Raw genomic sequence first — 16318 nt, forward strand, 5'->3', positions numbered from 1 at the left:
CCGAGCTGTGGAGGCAGGAGGATACAGGTGGAAAATGCCTTTGGAAGGGAGCATTGTTTGTCCTCATTTCACGGCTCATTAGCCGCATTGTGCCGGGGTCAGGAGCTCCCGCGGCGTGCGGGGACAAGGGACATCTCCGACCCATCCCGGGGCTCTCATCTTCGGACCACCTGCGCTTGGGGGGCAGAGCACCCTCCTCCCTTTGCTTCTCCTGGCACTGGCCTCAACTAGCAAAGGAAGAGACGGCAGCAATTATGGCACACGCAATTAACGAGCTTCTAATCTCCAGCCTTGTGTGTAATTGCTGCTGTCAAATACAATTAGTCTCTGCCCAAGTTCCCTTCCCAGGGGGATGGCCGGGCCGTGGCACACACGGAGAGGAGGGGGGGGGCTGTCTGAAACTTTAGGAGAGTTTGCGTTTTCTTGTTGTCTCCCCAATAATCCTCGCTCTTCAAATAGAGAAATGTTAATCCAGAGCATTAGGGGAACGTGGTGGCCAGCAGAGCAGGTCTGCTCTTGGGTCTGAAGTGTCTCCTGTAAATTTTCTCACCTGAGACTATAGCAGCTTAATTACAATTCAATCAGCACATGTCAGGGATTTACTGGTACCTTCCTGTGAGCCTGACAGGGCTCCAGCACATCACCTGTCCTGCTATAACAACAGGCTGGAGTTCCTGCACCTCCCAGGTACAGTTGGGGAGCTGGGACATGGGCCAGGGTTTCTCCTTCCCTTGCCAAGCAGATCTCTCTGAGCATCCGGTGTCGGGATCTCTCGCTGCTCAGAGTGACCCTGAGAAAAGTTAGAAAGTCTCTTTTCCCAGCCCAGTGCTTGAAGAAGGGGTCAGGGCTCTTCATTTCTCGGTTTCAAGGTTGTTTATTGTGTCCCATCTATAAAAAATTTTCTCCTGCCCTGTCGAGGTCAGCTCAGCAAGGCAGTCCAGGCACTCTGCCTGCCCTTGGGGCAGTGTTATGTCTTTATACTAAAAACTACCTGTACAATATTTACAATTACTTCCCAATACCTATCACCTATGTTAGACAGTGAGCTTCTACTCCAAACCAATCTAAAAGTGCCAACATCACAGCAGAAGATGGAGGCCAAGAAGAAGGAGAAAGACTGGACACACTCAGATCCCTCCATCTTGCCTCTTGAACTTCCATACCAAAAACCCTAAAATCTACTTTTCCACCCCATGATAACTTCACTAATATTCTACTTAAACTGTTGTGGCCTGCTGATCTTCATACAAGGTTGGTAACTTGCTCCATGGGTCATGATCAAAACCACAGGCATCTTGGGCTCTGTGCCAGGGTCTGTGAAACCCCTGGCAGGGGTCTTGGCTGCTCAGGACAGCCAGAGGGATGTCCTGGGTCCTGACAATCCAGCAACTGCAGCTCCTCCAGGCTTGGTGGCTCAGGACCCTTGGTTGCATTTCAGAGCCCTGCAGCACTTTGAAAGGCCCTGACAGATCTTGGTGGCTGCTGAAGGCTCTCACATTGCTGCCAAGAGAGTGTTTCACCAGTCTGCTGCTGTGTGTGCACCTTGAGACAGGTACAGAGCAGGGTGATGTGTCCCTGTGCCCAGGGCTGGGTTCTGTGCTGCCCATGCAGGAAGGGCAGGGAATGTGCCAGGCTGACACCTGCACTGGAGGAGCAGGAGAGCTGGAGAAAGGTGAATTGTGCAGCACAAACGCAGATTGGAATCTGCACCATGCATTTGCTGCTGCAGAAATGCTTGAGAAGCTTTGAGTAGAGTCATTTTTTAGGAGTATTCCTTGTCTGCATCCCACAAAGCTGGATACAGCTGCTGCTCTGGCTCCAGCTGCATCAGGCTCAGAGGAAGAGGAAAATAATACAATAAGTTGTGAAACTTCTTCCAAGCAGTGTGGTGGCTCAGGTGTGAGATCCTGATGCATCACTCTTGTTTAAGTTGTCTCACTTTTCTGTTTCCAAGGTGCTGAAAAACCTCAGTACTGGCCATTTTAAGGCATTGGCCAGGATAACTTTGAAGATAAGTATTTTGATGAGATGAACCTTTTTTTTGCTGATGGTTTTCTCTTCTTATTAAATATGTTTTTATGAGAAGCTATTTAAAGATTTTGGGTGTGGAGAAAAACCAGAGGGAGATGTGAGGGAATTGGGGGGTGATAGATGTGCAGTGCAGCAGAGCCACGTGCCTTGCCAAATAACTATTGCTGTGTTTGCTGGGTGTCTGAGCATGCAGAACCAGCCAGTCAGAGTTCCCATGTTGCTCTGGATAAAATTGGGGTCCCTACATTTAACCCATGCCTGGGACCTAGCTCTTCTGTTAACAGGAAATTATAGTCTTTCATTTTTTTAAAGGCTTTACTGAAACTCGTGCGTTTCCTGCTGTTTTGTAGTGTTTCTGTAGGACTTCTCTGTACCTTCCTTCTGTCAGAATTAGGAGTCCCTTGCCCTGCATGTGAATAGCTGTGTTCCATCCCAGCTAATCACTTAGAGTGAGTCCATTTGCATATCTATAGCTACTTCTGCCTCTCGAACTTGAAGTGGGTCATTGGGAGGACCCATGAATTTGCCATCTTGTTAAATCTGTTGTAGCTTGTTTTGTGTAGATAGGAACAAAGCTTGGGTGTGGAAATGAAAAACAATCCACCCCTGTCCTGTCTTCAGGGATAGGGCAAGAGAGTGATCCACCAAACCAACCCCCATCAGGAAACTCCTGCTCCTCCTCTTAAATTATAATTTTCATCCCACTCCCCAAAAATGCCAAAGGAAAAACTGATCTTATTGCCATCATGGGGGAGTTTTGTGACAAAACCCTCACAAAGAAAATGTTTGTCTCTAATTGTTTTGCATTTCCATAACGCTTAGTATGATAAAATCATCTTCTCTTTCTCCTTTATTTTTCAATCATGATTAGGCTTTAATGTTGTTAAAGCTTATAAGTGAGTTTGAGCCACTGTCTTGTTGAAGAGAAGATGGAGCTGAAATTTTCAGTGAGGCATTGGACAGGGTTTTTAATGTGTCTGTCATTATATGTTAACCTCTGAACTGGGACACGACGTCTGTTTTATGGCTGACAACAATTTAAAAGTATACATCTTGACATGGTGGATAAAGGAAGAAGGGGGGGTGGGGAAGAAAAAAAGAATTAATGATGTTAGCAAATATTAGTCCCTGTATTTCCATTCTGTTCTGAAAGTGGTTGTCAGGCTTTGAGGCTGCCTGGAGCAGCATTGTCAGTGACAGCCAGCCAGGATGCCATTGTCCCTTGGATCAGCTGGGCTGTTACTGACAGACCCAGGGCACTGAGGCAGGGATGAGGCTGCTCCACTGTCTGTTCCTGGAGGAGGGTGCCTTTTCTCCTGGCATTCCTGGTGACATTTGAGAAGGACAGTTCTGGGCTTGGTGGAGTTCCCTGTGCCAGTCCCTGAGCCCATCAGGAGTCAGGGGGGTAGAAGATGTCTCCTCAGGAGTTCTGTTTGCTGCATGCCCAGCCCGGGTTTGCCTGTGATTGATGCTGGTTTTGGCCAGCCAGACCCACCCACCAAACTTAACTATCACAGGAGCAGTGACTTTGACATCAGCCTTAATTGTACACCAGCCACAAAGAATCAGTGGGCAAGGGCAAAACATGAGAAATTTCACTGTTTAAGGCATGTCTTACACTTCTCTATTTCTCTATCATCTTTTCCCCTGTTTCTTGTATGCCGCTGCCTGTGCTTGGCACACAAGCGCAATCCTCCAAGGTGTCTTCATGTTCTGTCACAAATTCCTCTTTATTCCTACAGTTTTTAACTGGCATTTTAAGAGCAATGTCCTGTCCTTACTCAGTCCATAGCAATTTTGCCTTTCCTACAGCACCTCTCCTGCACAGTCCAAAAGTGGCTGCTCCTGCTGTCATCTCCCTTGGGTTCAGGTTCCAAATTATGGAAGCCCTGGATCATGCTATTCCTGAACTATTATTAGTTCCATATGCATCCACAGTGCTTCTGGAGAGCGCTGCCAGCAGCAGAAGAAATGGAGCTGGCTTAATTGAGAGCCACATAGTTAATTATTAGTGCCTTTTTAACAGAGGAGACAGGAAATTTGCAGTGTCAGTTCTTAATTTCATTGTGGTTTGCAGGGTAATGTGACTTTAAATTCATGAGTCATTACCTGCATATAAGCAGCCCTAAAAGCTCTCTTTTGCTGTAAAAATTTCAAAAGATTTAAGAAGGAAAAGGGCATTACTGATCCCTTCAGCCAGGATGAACAACAAATAAAAACACCAGTGCTGTCAGTAGCTGTGACGTGATTTGGAGGGAGCTGCTGCTTCTTGCTCCACTTTTTGTGTCCCTGAGTTTGGAACATCATGCTCAGATATTGTGTGGAAGTTCTGGCAGGCTGGGCAACACGGATTTTGGAAGTGGGCAATGAGCTCGTGGACAGGCAGGTTGTCAAAGGCAGCTGGAAAGAAACCAGTTTGAGTTTGTGTCTGCATTGAGAGAAACCAGTTTGAATTTGTGTCTTCACTGAGAGAAACCAGTTTGTGTCTGTGCTGCAGCAGAGTTAACTTTTTTGGGAAGCCTGGACACATTCCCCTTTGAAAGCCCCGTGAGGATGAAAGGTGGAGCCTTGTCTCTGTCTTCATGGCTAAATACTGAGAAAACAGAATTTTTTCCTGGACCTTCTTCATAAACTTGTTCTGCATATCAAGGATTGTGATGGAATAAGCTTGTTTCAACATTCATAAAATGAATATTGAATTACCTATTTCTGCGTGAAAGAGATGAGATAAAACTACTTGGACAAAGTAACTTGTATATAGATTAAAAACTAGAGAAGTTTTTGCCTGAGTGTTTTTGGGAGAGCCTTTATCACTAAGTTTCCTGATGACCTTATGTGTACTCAATCAACGTGATTAATCTTTGGTAGAAATGCATTCGTTGTGCAAAGAAGGTGAACTTAATCCTAGAAATCTTTTTTTTTTTTTAACAATTTCTGCCTCTAGAAAGATTAAATGTATTTTTTTAAATGTTTTTTCTGACTTGGAAAAAAAAGCAGCAACCAAGAACTAGAGTAGCCAGAGATAAATAGATTAAAATTTTTTTGCAGTTTCTGACACTGATTGAATGCCCATCATCCCTCAGTATCAAACAGTATAGACTAATAGCAAGTATAGTTTCATTGTATAGGAATAACTCTTCTGTGCACTTTCAGGTGATCTGAAATTAATTTTATTTTATTAGTGGAATCCAAGTAATTGATGGACAGTAAGTTTCCCTGCTAAATAATTTTTTAAGAGGGGCACTGCACTGTTAAGACTCTGAAGCCCTTTGCCTTGAGGAAGGAGAACTTCATGTCACTTTCTACTCTAAATTAGAGAGAGCCTACTTGCCATGGAATAGTTTTCAAAGCCAATTTCCTTTCCAGGTATTCTTATAAAGAAGTTTGTAATATCTGCAAACCTAATGTTATGGTTTTGGGCTGGTACAGAACTGAAAGGTGGAACTGGTTGACTCAAGCTGGGCAGAATGTAAAAGTGAATGTATTATAGGGAGCTAGTACATTGATTTAAAACAAAAGCAACCTGAGGAGCAGGAAGAAAGGCAAAAGTATATATTTTTTTTTTTTAATCAACATCTTTCTAAGTAGAATTCTGATGGTACATCAATGCTTTTGGGTGTAATGAGGGGATGAGATGGGATGGAGCACCTCTCCTATGAGGAAAGGCTGAGAGAACTGGGATTGTTCCGCCTGGACAAGAAAAAGCTTTGGGGTTTGTGGCCTTCCAGTACCTGAAGGGAATCTACAAGAAAGATGCAGAAAGACTATTTACAATGGCTGCAGTGACAGGGCAAGGGGGAATGACTTCAAATTGAAAGAGAGTAGGTTTAGATTAGACATCAGAAAAAAATTCTCCCCTGTGAGGGTGGGGAAACCCTGGCACAGGGTGCCCAGGGAAGCTGTGGCTGCCCCTGGATCCCTGGCAGTGTTCCAGGCCAGGCTGGACAGGGCTTGGAGCAACCTGGTCCAGCAGAAGGTGTCCCTGCTCATGACAGGAGAGTGAAAGTAGATGATTTTTAAGGTGGCTTCCAACCCAAATCATTCCAGGTTTCTGTGATTCTGTGTATTGCAGCTACACAGAAGCTGCAAGAGGCTGGGACTTTGCTCCTGATCTTTTTCACCCTAGGTGTGACACTCTGCCATCACAGAAAGCCTCAGACCTGTCCACTGGCAGCAGCAAGTTGCAATGAATGGGCTGATTTTTGCAAGGAATTGCTGCTGGAAATTCCAAACCAGTTTTGTCTTCTTATCTGAAAACCAAAATACTTAATGCCATGGAAGAGTTGGGGTTTGTGGTTCCCTGCACCCCCTAATTGGGTCAGGCTTTCAGACAGCAGGCACTTCCCCCTGCTGAAAGTCTGGCATCAATGTGAAGCCAGGCAATTGAAGATCCCAGGCTGCAGGATGGTTTTGTGAAAAGGTAGGCCTGGGGCTCCATATCGATCAATCATTATTCTAATTGTTCATTTCTATTATGGTGGGAATCATTCAGAATCCTAGAGTTCCTGGGAGTAAATCATTTGGAAATGCTGCCCATTATAAAATTTAATTTTAAATCTATATTAAATAGATTTATAAAGGCAAGCTTTGCAATCTAGTAACAGAATATTATGCTGCCTCACAGAGGCTCAGCTTTTGGGTCCTGAGGGGCCAGGGCTGGGAATGAGAGTTGGGAATATGATGGGAGCCAGAATGCTGGACCAATCTTTCTTTTTCTTTCAGACACCAGAGAAGAGGGGAAAGGAAAGCAAAACTGTATTTGGAGGCCCAGTCATCAGCTCATTATATCAAGAAGAAGAAATAATCAGGTGATTATCTGTGCTGGAATTTGCATAAAAACTGTGTTTTTCTAATGTCATTTTTTTAAGCTTTTTTTTTTTTTTAATATTGCACAAGTGTGGTGGCAACTACAACAGGATAATAAATGACAGGAAAGAACTTTTCAGGTCCATAATCATTTAAATCAATATCTGCCTGTATCATTGCCAGGTAGTAACCTTTCCTTAGCACAAGATGTGGGGGAAGGGCAAGGCTTCCCATTTTTCAGTTATATGGCTTTTAAAAAAAGGCAATATTGGATATTTTTAATAGAAAGCTATTCAGGCACTACCTTTTCCAAATAGTTATTTCTTTACCAATACATTCATTAGGGACTGTTCAGTGAAGGTTTTAGTGTTGGACAATGTTTGCCTTCAGGGACAGTTTGTGCCTTATATCAAATTACTTTTTTTCTAGGCTCTGCAGCTTGAAAAGCCAGTTCTGCATTTACTGAACTAGTGGCTGCTACTTTAAACTGTCAAGGTGCAAGTAATAAGTGATATTAGCTACTGAATAAGGACACCTGGATGGTTTTTGTTTAGTTTATTTTTTTGCTGTTCCAGACTACTAATCATGGGTATAATATTAAAATCCAATACCTAAATGATTTTGTGGAGGAAATTTTAGAATACTGTATCATAGTTTTAGTTAAAATGAGCAGTCAGAGAAGACTAAATTTTTGCCAGTGTTTCCCATCATGTAGTGACCCATTTACATGTGTATGATCCCATTTTTTAATGAATGTCTTGCATCTTTTTGCATCCAGGAAATGTGAGCACTGATTTCTCAACATGCAGTCTCCAGCTGAGAACTTACCTAACGAGTTAAAACTCTAGCACAGCATTTCTTTGACTTGTTGTCACAAACCAAGGAACAGAAATGTTGATCAGGTGGCTCCAAACCCTTTGCAAAGAGCTCAGGTAGGAATGGAGGCAGGCAGGGTGGCAGATGTGTGCTTGGCAGCAATGCAGGCATTTCCCTGGGGATTGCAATCCACTTTGGAGTGGAGTGGAAGGGAGGACTTGGCCAGGAACAGCTTCCTGCCCTTGCATGGAGAGCCAGCACATCTTTCACTTGCTCTGGCCCTTGAGCAGAGGTGGGCAGGTGTGACCTTTGTTTAACACACTGAGGAATGGCACTTCTGCTGACCACCAGCTCCTTTTCTGTCCCTGATCCATCAGTGCAGGTCTCAGCCAATATCCTTGTTCTCACAGTTTGACTTTGTGCTTTAAATCCTGTTCAAGCTCTCCTCTTTAGAGTAGATCAAATCCCTACAGAGCTGTGAGAGTCTTGGTTATCCCAAGTGCTGCCTATGCCCTTTCTTGGGTTTGAAATACAGAATAATGTACAGAAAAACAGAGTTTGCTGTGGTTGACTTGACCAGTCTAAATCTTTTCATGTGTTTGGTTTTATTTCCAAAAGTACAGCTGTAAATACATTTTTCCAAACATAGCATGGGGAACATAGGGGCTGTTTGTTTAGCACAGCACAGCTGTCCTTACAAATGAGGCTGTAGGCAGCTGCAGTCTCCCACACAGCTGGAATAGGGTGATTCTGCTGAAATTTGTTGAATGAAGTGTCCTGACTGTGCTGGCAGAGTGCAAACATCAGCTCAGTTTGACTGCCAGGCATCAGTGTCTTCCTTGCAAGACAGGAATGAGCAAGTGTCACCATCATCTATCCCCAGAGCTGGACAGCTTCACATTTCCTGGTTCTTTTGTCTACTGTTCATTCTCTTCCTGAAACAGGGAATAAACATGCAAGTATAGACACATCTCTAGTGTGATAATTCCACTCATAAAAGCGTTGCCTAAAACAGCAAAATTGCCCTGGTACCAAACCTGCAAGCAGATAAAGCAAAGAGGGAGTGGCTCTAAACATTAGGTTTGGTGTCCAGGTTTGTCTAGAGCAGGTTTTGGTTCCATTGCTGTAGAGAAGGGTGACTTTTGTGAGGCTGTGAGTGATTACTTAGAAAAACATAAGCTTAGCATTCAGTAATACTACATAAAACAGAATGTTATCATAAAAAAATAAGGCATTTTCTGTAGAGGAAGAACATGAAAAATTTTAAGGGGAAAGAAAACTGATCAGCTTGAGCCAAGATAAGCTTTAACACATTGATAGCTCTGGGTAAGTCCTGTGCTGTCAGTTCAGTGTGTATGTGTGTGCTCCCTCAAAACCTGATATCTGAGAAAAGAAACTTTGGTGCAGACTCTTTTGTTGACTCAGTTATCCTTGGTGAGTCCAACAAGCTTGCAAAAATTTGAATAGAAATCAAACCACTGTAGTTTGTTTCCTGGTGCTGTTGATAAGTATTTTCTTGTTACAGGATCACTAAAGAAGCCCAGAATAACTAAGAAAAACCCTTTATTTTGTGTACTAAAAGCTAAAACTCGAGTCCTCATCAGCCCTGAGTCCTGACAGACTGCTGGAAGCAATTTTTTAGCAGGTATTACTCTGCCAAACACAGCCCACCATGTGCCCTTTAGGATTCTGCTGATCCAAAGGCAGGAAAGGGCTGCTGATTTATCTGGACCTCAGCTTGCACCAGGAGAGAGACAAGAATGCAGGTGCAGACTTTTGACGGGTCACCTAAGCAGGTTCAGTTGTTTTTTTCTTTACCAGAACCTTCTGAACAGTTTATCAAAGCCCTCCAAGCTGTTGCTGTTAGTTTGAAGGAGAGAATAGAATAGAATAGAATAGAAATAGAATGTTTGAAATAGAATAAACCCCTCATTTGCCATCAGCAGTAGTTAGCAACAAAGCAGCAGTGCCATTGATTTCAAACTGAGTGTCTAAAATGATTCCTAAATAATTCTTACATTCCTTTTGTGGAATGAAATGCTTGGGGTTCAGGATGCAGATCTAAATGATGGGCAAAGTGAAGTTACCATACCCTGCCCTAAAGTGGATCAGCAGTAGGAGGAACTCTGGTGGTGCCAGGGCCACTTTTTTCCTTTATCACTAATTATCTCAAATGTTTCTAATTGAGAACAAGATAGAAAAATGGTCAGTCTGGCTCACAGTGCATTGCACTGATTCCAAATAAATTCAAGAGCATCCACAGAAACAGGTTATACCGATCTAATTAAATCAATTTAGAAGGAGATTCGGGTAAATCAGTGCAATTTGTGTGTTCATAGATCAGCCCTCAAATCAGGAGAAGGTCTCTTGAGCTAATGAGGCGTAGCAGTTATTTACTTTGGGGTACTGGGCACTGGTCATCAATTAGGAGTCATTAATAAACCCTGGCAATAAAGAGCTCAAGTACCCCCAGTGAGTAATGGGGAGCAGTTGCAGGATGTATTAGCATAGTGCTCTGCCTTTGGGTTTCTCTGCAAATCACTTATCTCCCCTCAGGCATTGCATAAAACTCCTGCATGCTGCTGACTGATGATGGGACTTGGAGGTTCCCTTGGAAGGAAAAATTTAGACATTATCAGTGATTTCAGGCTGGGTATGGTGGTGGTTTGGGTTTTTTTTACTGCTACATAAAGCTTTATGTCCCTTTTCTGGTCTTATTACCAGAACAAAGCAGTAGTAGTGGAGTTCTTTCATGATCAAAGCACTATAATTGGAGTTTCACAAACCTGGGAAATGACCAGTGATCTGAGGCTGACTGATGTGTTACCGGTATAAATCTCATCCAAGACACAATCTGAGAGCTGTGCCAAAAATACCACAGCCTTGGAAATCCAGCTTTATTTTTCAGGGTTTTTTTTTAAGCCGGGGCAAGGAGTAGGCAGTTTATAAGTATTTTCAGGAAACAAATACATTGATTTGGCAGGTGGAGAATGAGAAATAACATTGCCAAATGTCCGTGGAGGAGCCCTCCTGCACTCTGCCACGAGCTGCTCCCCCAGGGCCTTGGCATGCCAGGATGGGAATGACACCTGCCAGTCAGCACCGAGACCTCCCTGAGCTGTGTTTTACTCCTTCCATCCCGAGGGATGCTGAAAAACCCCTTTTCTGGTCCAAACTACCACCCTTCCCCAGACATTTGGGAGCAACCCCAGTCATGAGTGGGGCAAACATTTAGGGTGTGGGTGTGGAGCAGGCACCCCTGGTGTGCAGGAGCTGCCTGCTGCCGTGCAATCCATCAGAATTGTATTAATCCCACTAACGCAGCCGCCATCTGGTCCCGCTGCCGGGCCGGCTCGTGCGAGCCCCCGTGATGGATGGCCCTGGGAATTGATTAGTTGTTGTGTGAGACAAATGAACTGTTTTGGCAGAAAATACCAGAGGTCGCTGCATGTGGTCAGGCACAAAGGCTGCTGAATTTTAAAGAGCTGCTTCCAGCATCCATTGCAAGGATGCTGCTTCAGAGCAGCGATGGTTTTTGGGATGAGCCCAGTGGTCCAGAGCACGGTTGGGGTTTTGTTATCTCCCTCCAGCCCTACTTTTGGGAACACCAGCACTGGTGTTGAGTGTGAAGCTGCAGAGATGTGGCATCTGTGTTGGGAATCACAGGCTGGTGTGGTGCATGCCACAGATGTGTTACTCACATAGCTGCTGGGCTGTGCAATCCCTGTGGAAGGGCTTTCCTCATTCTGTGGAGCCCACGGTGTGCTCAAGCAAAACACCTGTGGGTCCTGGCAGCTGGAGTTTTTCAGGTCAATGTTGCTTACAAAGGGGTGTTCTCATGGTGATGTTCAGCGGACCAATCTTTCGACTTTAAGATGATTGCCAAGTTTATTGCTACACCTCTTTTTACTGCCCCCAGAGCAGTGACCTTTGGGGCTTTGCTTTGTTGTGCAAAGGGCTCAGGCCTGACTTCCCTTTGGAGAGCACATCCTTCTGTGGTGGCTCCCACTCTGGGTTTTCCCAGCTGCCTCCTGTGCCGTGTGGTGGCTGGGGAATTGGATGACACATGTCCCAGTGGCTCTCCCAGGGATGGCACACGAGTGTGCTGGCAAGTGGGCAACACTTCCCTCGGGACAGCCTGCCGGCTCAAAATAAACTTGAGTTATGGATTTATTCAACTTGTAAAACCTCAGCTGGCATAAATAATTGAGAAAGCAAAGGTTTGTGTGTGGAGCATACCTCAGGGACCTGCTCCTGCCTCCCTCCCTCCCACCACCCTTTCTTATGAAAATGATCCCAGTTGCACTGATAGATAATAACAACACCAAGCAATTAAAAGCTATGGGTGGCTGGAGAGAGGAGAAAAGGTTCAGTTAATGAGCTTTTCCTCTTCCTGTGCCCAGGAGAGCCTCCGAAGTGACGAGGCGATTAAAGCGAAGAGATAATTATAGATTATGTGAAAATGGCTCCCTTGGGGGGCCCGGGGCCCTGCCATAAACGGCGAGTGTTGTGAGCTCCTCTCGCTCCCCACACACGTCCTGTTCTGCTCCACTGCCGTGCCAAGCACACGGGCCAAGCCACCTGTTAGAGGCACCCAGGGCCACTCCACTGCAAATCCACTGGGATGTGCCTTGGAGCAGCCCCAGGAAAACGGGAGAGGATGCCCAGAGTAGAGCCTGGTCCCAGTCCTCTGCCCTGAGCCTTGTGCTGGAGGTAACGCACAGAGGGGAGGAAGGGGACAGGGCAAACCTGGAGGGTGTTCTCTGCACAAGGGTAAAATAATGGGAATTTCAAATCTCTTCTTTGCCCTTTTTGGTGACAGCCTTGGTGCTGTTCAGAAAGCAAGGAGTTTTACAGCGCTCCAGATAAGAAGGAAATAATCAACTGGCAGCAGATCTTTTCCATGAGTTGTTTTAAACCTGTTGGTTCAACATGTGTATTTTGGACAGCCTATGGAGAAAGCTTGCAAAGACTTCTAAGCCTGGGGAGAGATGACTTGGTTTAAGTTGTTCCAAATCCTTTTATTCAAGGATGGAAAAAGCTGCTCATGTGTTATTTGCAGGCAACAGGTATGCTTCAACTCGTCTTTAAATCAGAATTGCTGGCTCTTACTGGGAAGGGGGGAGAGCACAAGGAAATAGCCTTGGGGGCCATCAGCAAGGGAGAAGAGAAACCCTCTGGTTGTCCTCAGGAAATAGATATAAAAACTCTACCTGCCTCTATTGACAGTCAGGTGCTTGCTGACTTGAAGACTCCTTTTTATCTCAGCAATTTGACATGGAAAGAAAATTGTGTCCAAATCTTCCTTTTAGCTACAGGTTTTGCATTATTGTTGTGCATGTCTCCATTAGGTCAAGTTTCATGGTGTTTCTCATCTGAAGTTGTCCTGTATTTTTTTATGTAAATTGAGATTTTTCTGAAGGTACTGATGGAAATGCTATGGGTTCTCTCCCCCATAACATGATCTAAGCATGCCTTTGCACTGTCACTCCTGTATTTCTCACATGTTTCTGTCTGGGTTTTGCCTGTTTCTACCACTTTCTGGGCCTTGCTGCTGACTCTTACCAGTTTTATGAAGAGTGAATTCCTGCTAGGAACAGGTCTGATAAAATCATCACATCCTTTTTCTTTTCCTGTACCCACTACAATGGAGGTATTACTATATACACATTCACACACAAAATAAAGGAAGGGAAAAAACAGAGTTGCCAAGTTTTCAAGCTCTGTTTCTTATTTGTACTGTGTGGTTTCAGCAAATAACAGTAACTCATCATTATTCCATTCACACCATTCAAGAAGAATGGCTTCCATAGTACTGGTCCCTCCAAAAACCTGGGTTTAACTCCTCTGAGCTCTTTCCTCAGTTTCCCTTCCTGGTTTTAGCTGGATCAGGTTGTTTTAAATGTCTGGAGTGCAGCTTCATATGATTACATATGACTACTTTATATGTAGTTAAAATGTTCTCATTGTGAATGGAAAGGGCTTGTTTCTTTGTTAATATTTATAGAAAAGTTGGATATAATATATGCATATATATATGCATATATATATTATATAATATATAATTTTTAAGGAGGGCATCAGGATCAAAGGACTGGTTTAAAGATTGAGAAATAAATGCAGAGCAGAAGAACGAAATTTCCCGAAACCTTATCTTCAGGTGGGGAAATTGGTATTCTGGATTAATTCCATTGTGGACACTTCTGAAAGAAAAGTGGTTTTTTGGAATGGGTATATATAGAGCATTTGCAGAGTTGGTTATTCCAGAAAACTAAATCATATCCAAATAGCTGTGTCAGGTCATTTTCCCCTTACAGACAGTAATATCCTCGGGAAAAGACATTAAAAGTCCTGTCTGGAGGCTGTGGTGGGAAAATGGGCTGGTTGTGGTAGGTCAGGGTTGCTGTGCCCTCTCTGCTGGCACAGACCCCATGGATGCTCCCTGTGGAGCACAGTCAGGTGCTTTGTGGCTGCCACATCCCTGCTGGTACCTCTGGTGCTGCCCTGTGAGCTCTGTCAGGGCTCTGCAGCATGTGGAATGACCAGGTGGCATCACTGCCAGGGAGGGAAGGGCACAGCTCAAGGGTGTGACATGGAAAATCACCCAGGAGTAACTGGGGATGGTTTTGAGCCTCTCTAGTGAGAGGGGATTGGGGTTTGCTTTGGTGTTCTGAAGAAAGAGTCATCTGTAATAAATGAGGGAGGTGTGGCTGTGCAGTGGGGAACCAAGTTCCTGTACAGGGCTGTTTGAAAGGCAGCTTCTCCCCAAAGGCTGCTGTGGGCAGCCAGGGCTGTGTTGGAGGGGTTGGACTAACAAGGCAGGACTGGAGGGACTTCCCAGCATATCACAGCAGCCCTTGTTAGCAGGGGCAGGCATGGCTTGTGACCTCCATCATGACTCTGTCAAGCTCCATCTCGAGCAGTGTAAGCTTTTGCCTTTTCTAATCCCACTGTGGGATTCTTTTTTCCTGGAATTCAAGATAATTGCATTTAAAGAATTCAGTGATCTGTTTCCCAGGAGTTTATGTGTAACGGGCAAGACCTCCAAGGAATGAGTTCATGACAAACTGGTTTGGAAATTGGGAGCCTCCTGTAATGTCCTTAGGCCTAAACACAGAGTGTGGAATCCTGTGTGGCTCCCAGCTCTTCACTAGAAAGGTGCAGCTCAGGTGTCTCTGCAGGGACTGCCTGTGTACAAAGGGTAGGGGTGATGTGCTGGAGAACAGTGCTGCTGAGGCAGCAAGGTGAGAGGGAGGGAGGGCAGAGGAAGTGAATTCTTTGGAGAAAGCAGTGATCTGCCACTGGAGCAAGTATCAGTGCTTTTTCCCATCTTTTTCTGGCACCCTGGCAGGACATAGATGCTTGAGGTGTGAAGAATCAGACTGTAACTCAGCAAGCAAGATGCATAGCAATAAAAGACAAAGTCAAAACTGGATCATGGTGCTCTGCTCTGCATGGACATGGCCTTGCTGGCATTTCATTTTTGGAAGACTACAGGTGGAAGAGTGTCACTTTTTGTTTGTAACCCATTGCTCAGAAATGCCAGTGTTATCTAGATTTTACTTTTCCTTCCCAGAATTCTTCAGCCTGCGAGTTCCTGAGCAATGCAGATGAACAGAAATGCTGTTGCCTTTTAGCACCAGGGGATCAGTTCTCAAATTTCCCTGTTGAATTTCTCCTGCCCACAGCAGACTGAGCTCCTTACTGGGTCTGACCAGCTCCAGCAAGCTCCCTTTTCTCTGAGTAACTGAGACTGTCAGCCTGAGTTCTGCTGAGCATCCAGAAGGTCTTTAGTTAAGGTGATTGAAAACTGGGGATGTCATGTGAGGCTACAACTCTGTGTTTAACTCTTGTGAAGCTGCCAAGTCCCATAGCAATGCTGATGGGCTCATTTGAACCATGGTTTTCATCTGGAAACTAGAAAGAGAGAGGATTATGTGGTCTTTTTGGCTTACTTCTGGAAAACCAATGGCCTCTTGTCTTTATTCCCTGCTAGCAGCACAGTGGTATCACTGAACTTATGCCTAAAGATATTATTCTTGTAAGAATCTGTGAAAGGTCTTAACTTCATTAGAGGTGTTTGGCAGGTAAGGATGGAAGTTCTACTGTGTCTGAAGGCAGAACATTGCTTTTAGCTGTAGGAGGAGCTGTAGGTGTGACTCAAGCACCTGTGACACCATCATTTGATCTTTCTGCCTGCATGCAGTTCCAAGCGAGCCTTGATGGTTTTGTATCCAGGATCCAAGATGTGTTTAGCCAGGGACAGATTGTTCTGCAGGTCTCCTGTTTGTCCTGCTGTTCTCTCCAAGCCATGTTGGTGGCCTCTGTCCAGGGTGGATGACATTGGATGGGGCTTTGTTGTGACCCAGAGTGGCTCTTACAAGAAGAGCAGCTTTAGCCTTTTCTGTCTGTGGGATTGCAGTGATTTATACCAGAACATGGAATTTTCTGGCTAACTTCATACATGCCTTGTGCCATTTCACAGGAATAAACAGATATTTGTCTGGACATAATACTGTTAAAAAACAACCTTTGTTTTTCTAGGAAGCAGGATCTTCTGTTTCTTAACTTGGGGGAGGTGGGGAAAAGCACATTATTCTGCATGTGCAACGCTAGATGCCTGTTTGGATCCAGTGACAGCACTGAAATGTCTGTAACAAAGTTA

General features: G+C 44.7%; 1 protein-coding gene across 1 annotated transcript in view; it reads left to right on the forward strand.

Annotated features, from left to right (window-relative positions):
- Window positions 1–16318, forward strand: part of ACBD6 (acyl-CoA binding domain containing 6) — an 82787-nt gene that overhangs the window by 20624 nt on the left and 45845 nt on the right. The window contains exon 4 of the mRNA XM_054286179.1: window positions 6754–6839. Within this exon, the coding sequence (XP_054142154.1) occupies window positions 6754–6839 (86 nt within the window). The remainder of the gene's footprint in view (window positions 1–6753; window positions 6840–16318) is intronic.

This window comes from Melozone crissalis, unplaced genomic scaffold, assembly GCF_028551555.1.
Source record: "Melozone crissalis strain CALT ecotype California unplaced genomic scaffold, PUWL_Pcris_2 ptg000045l_1, whole genome shotgun sequence".
NCBI classification, from domain to species: Eukaryota; Metazoa; Chordata; class Aves; order Passeriformes; family Passerellidae; genus Melozone; species Melozone crissalis.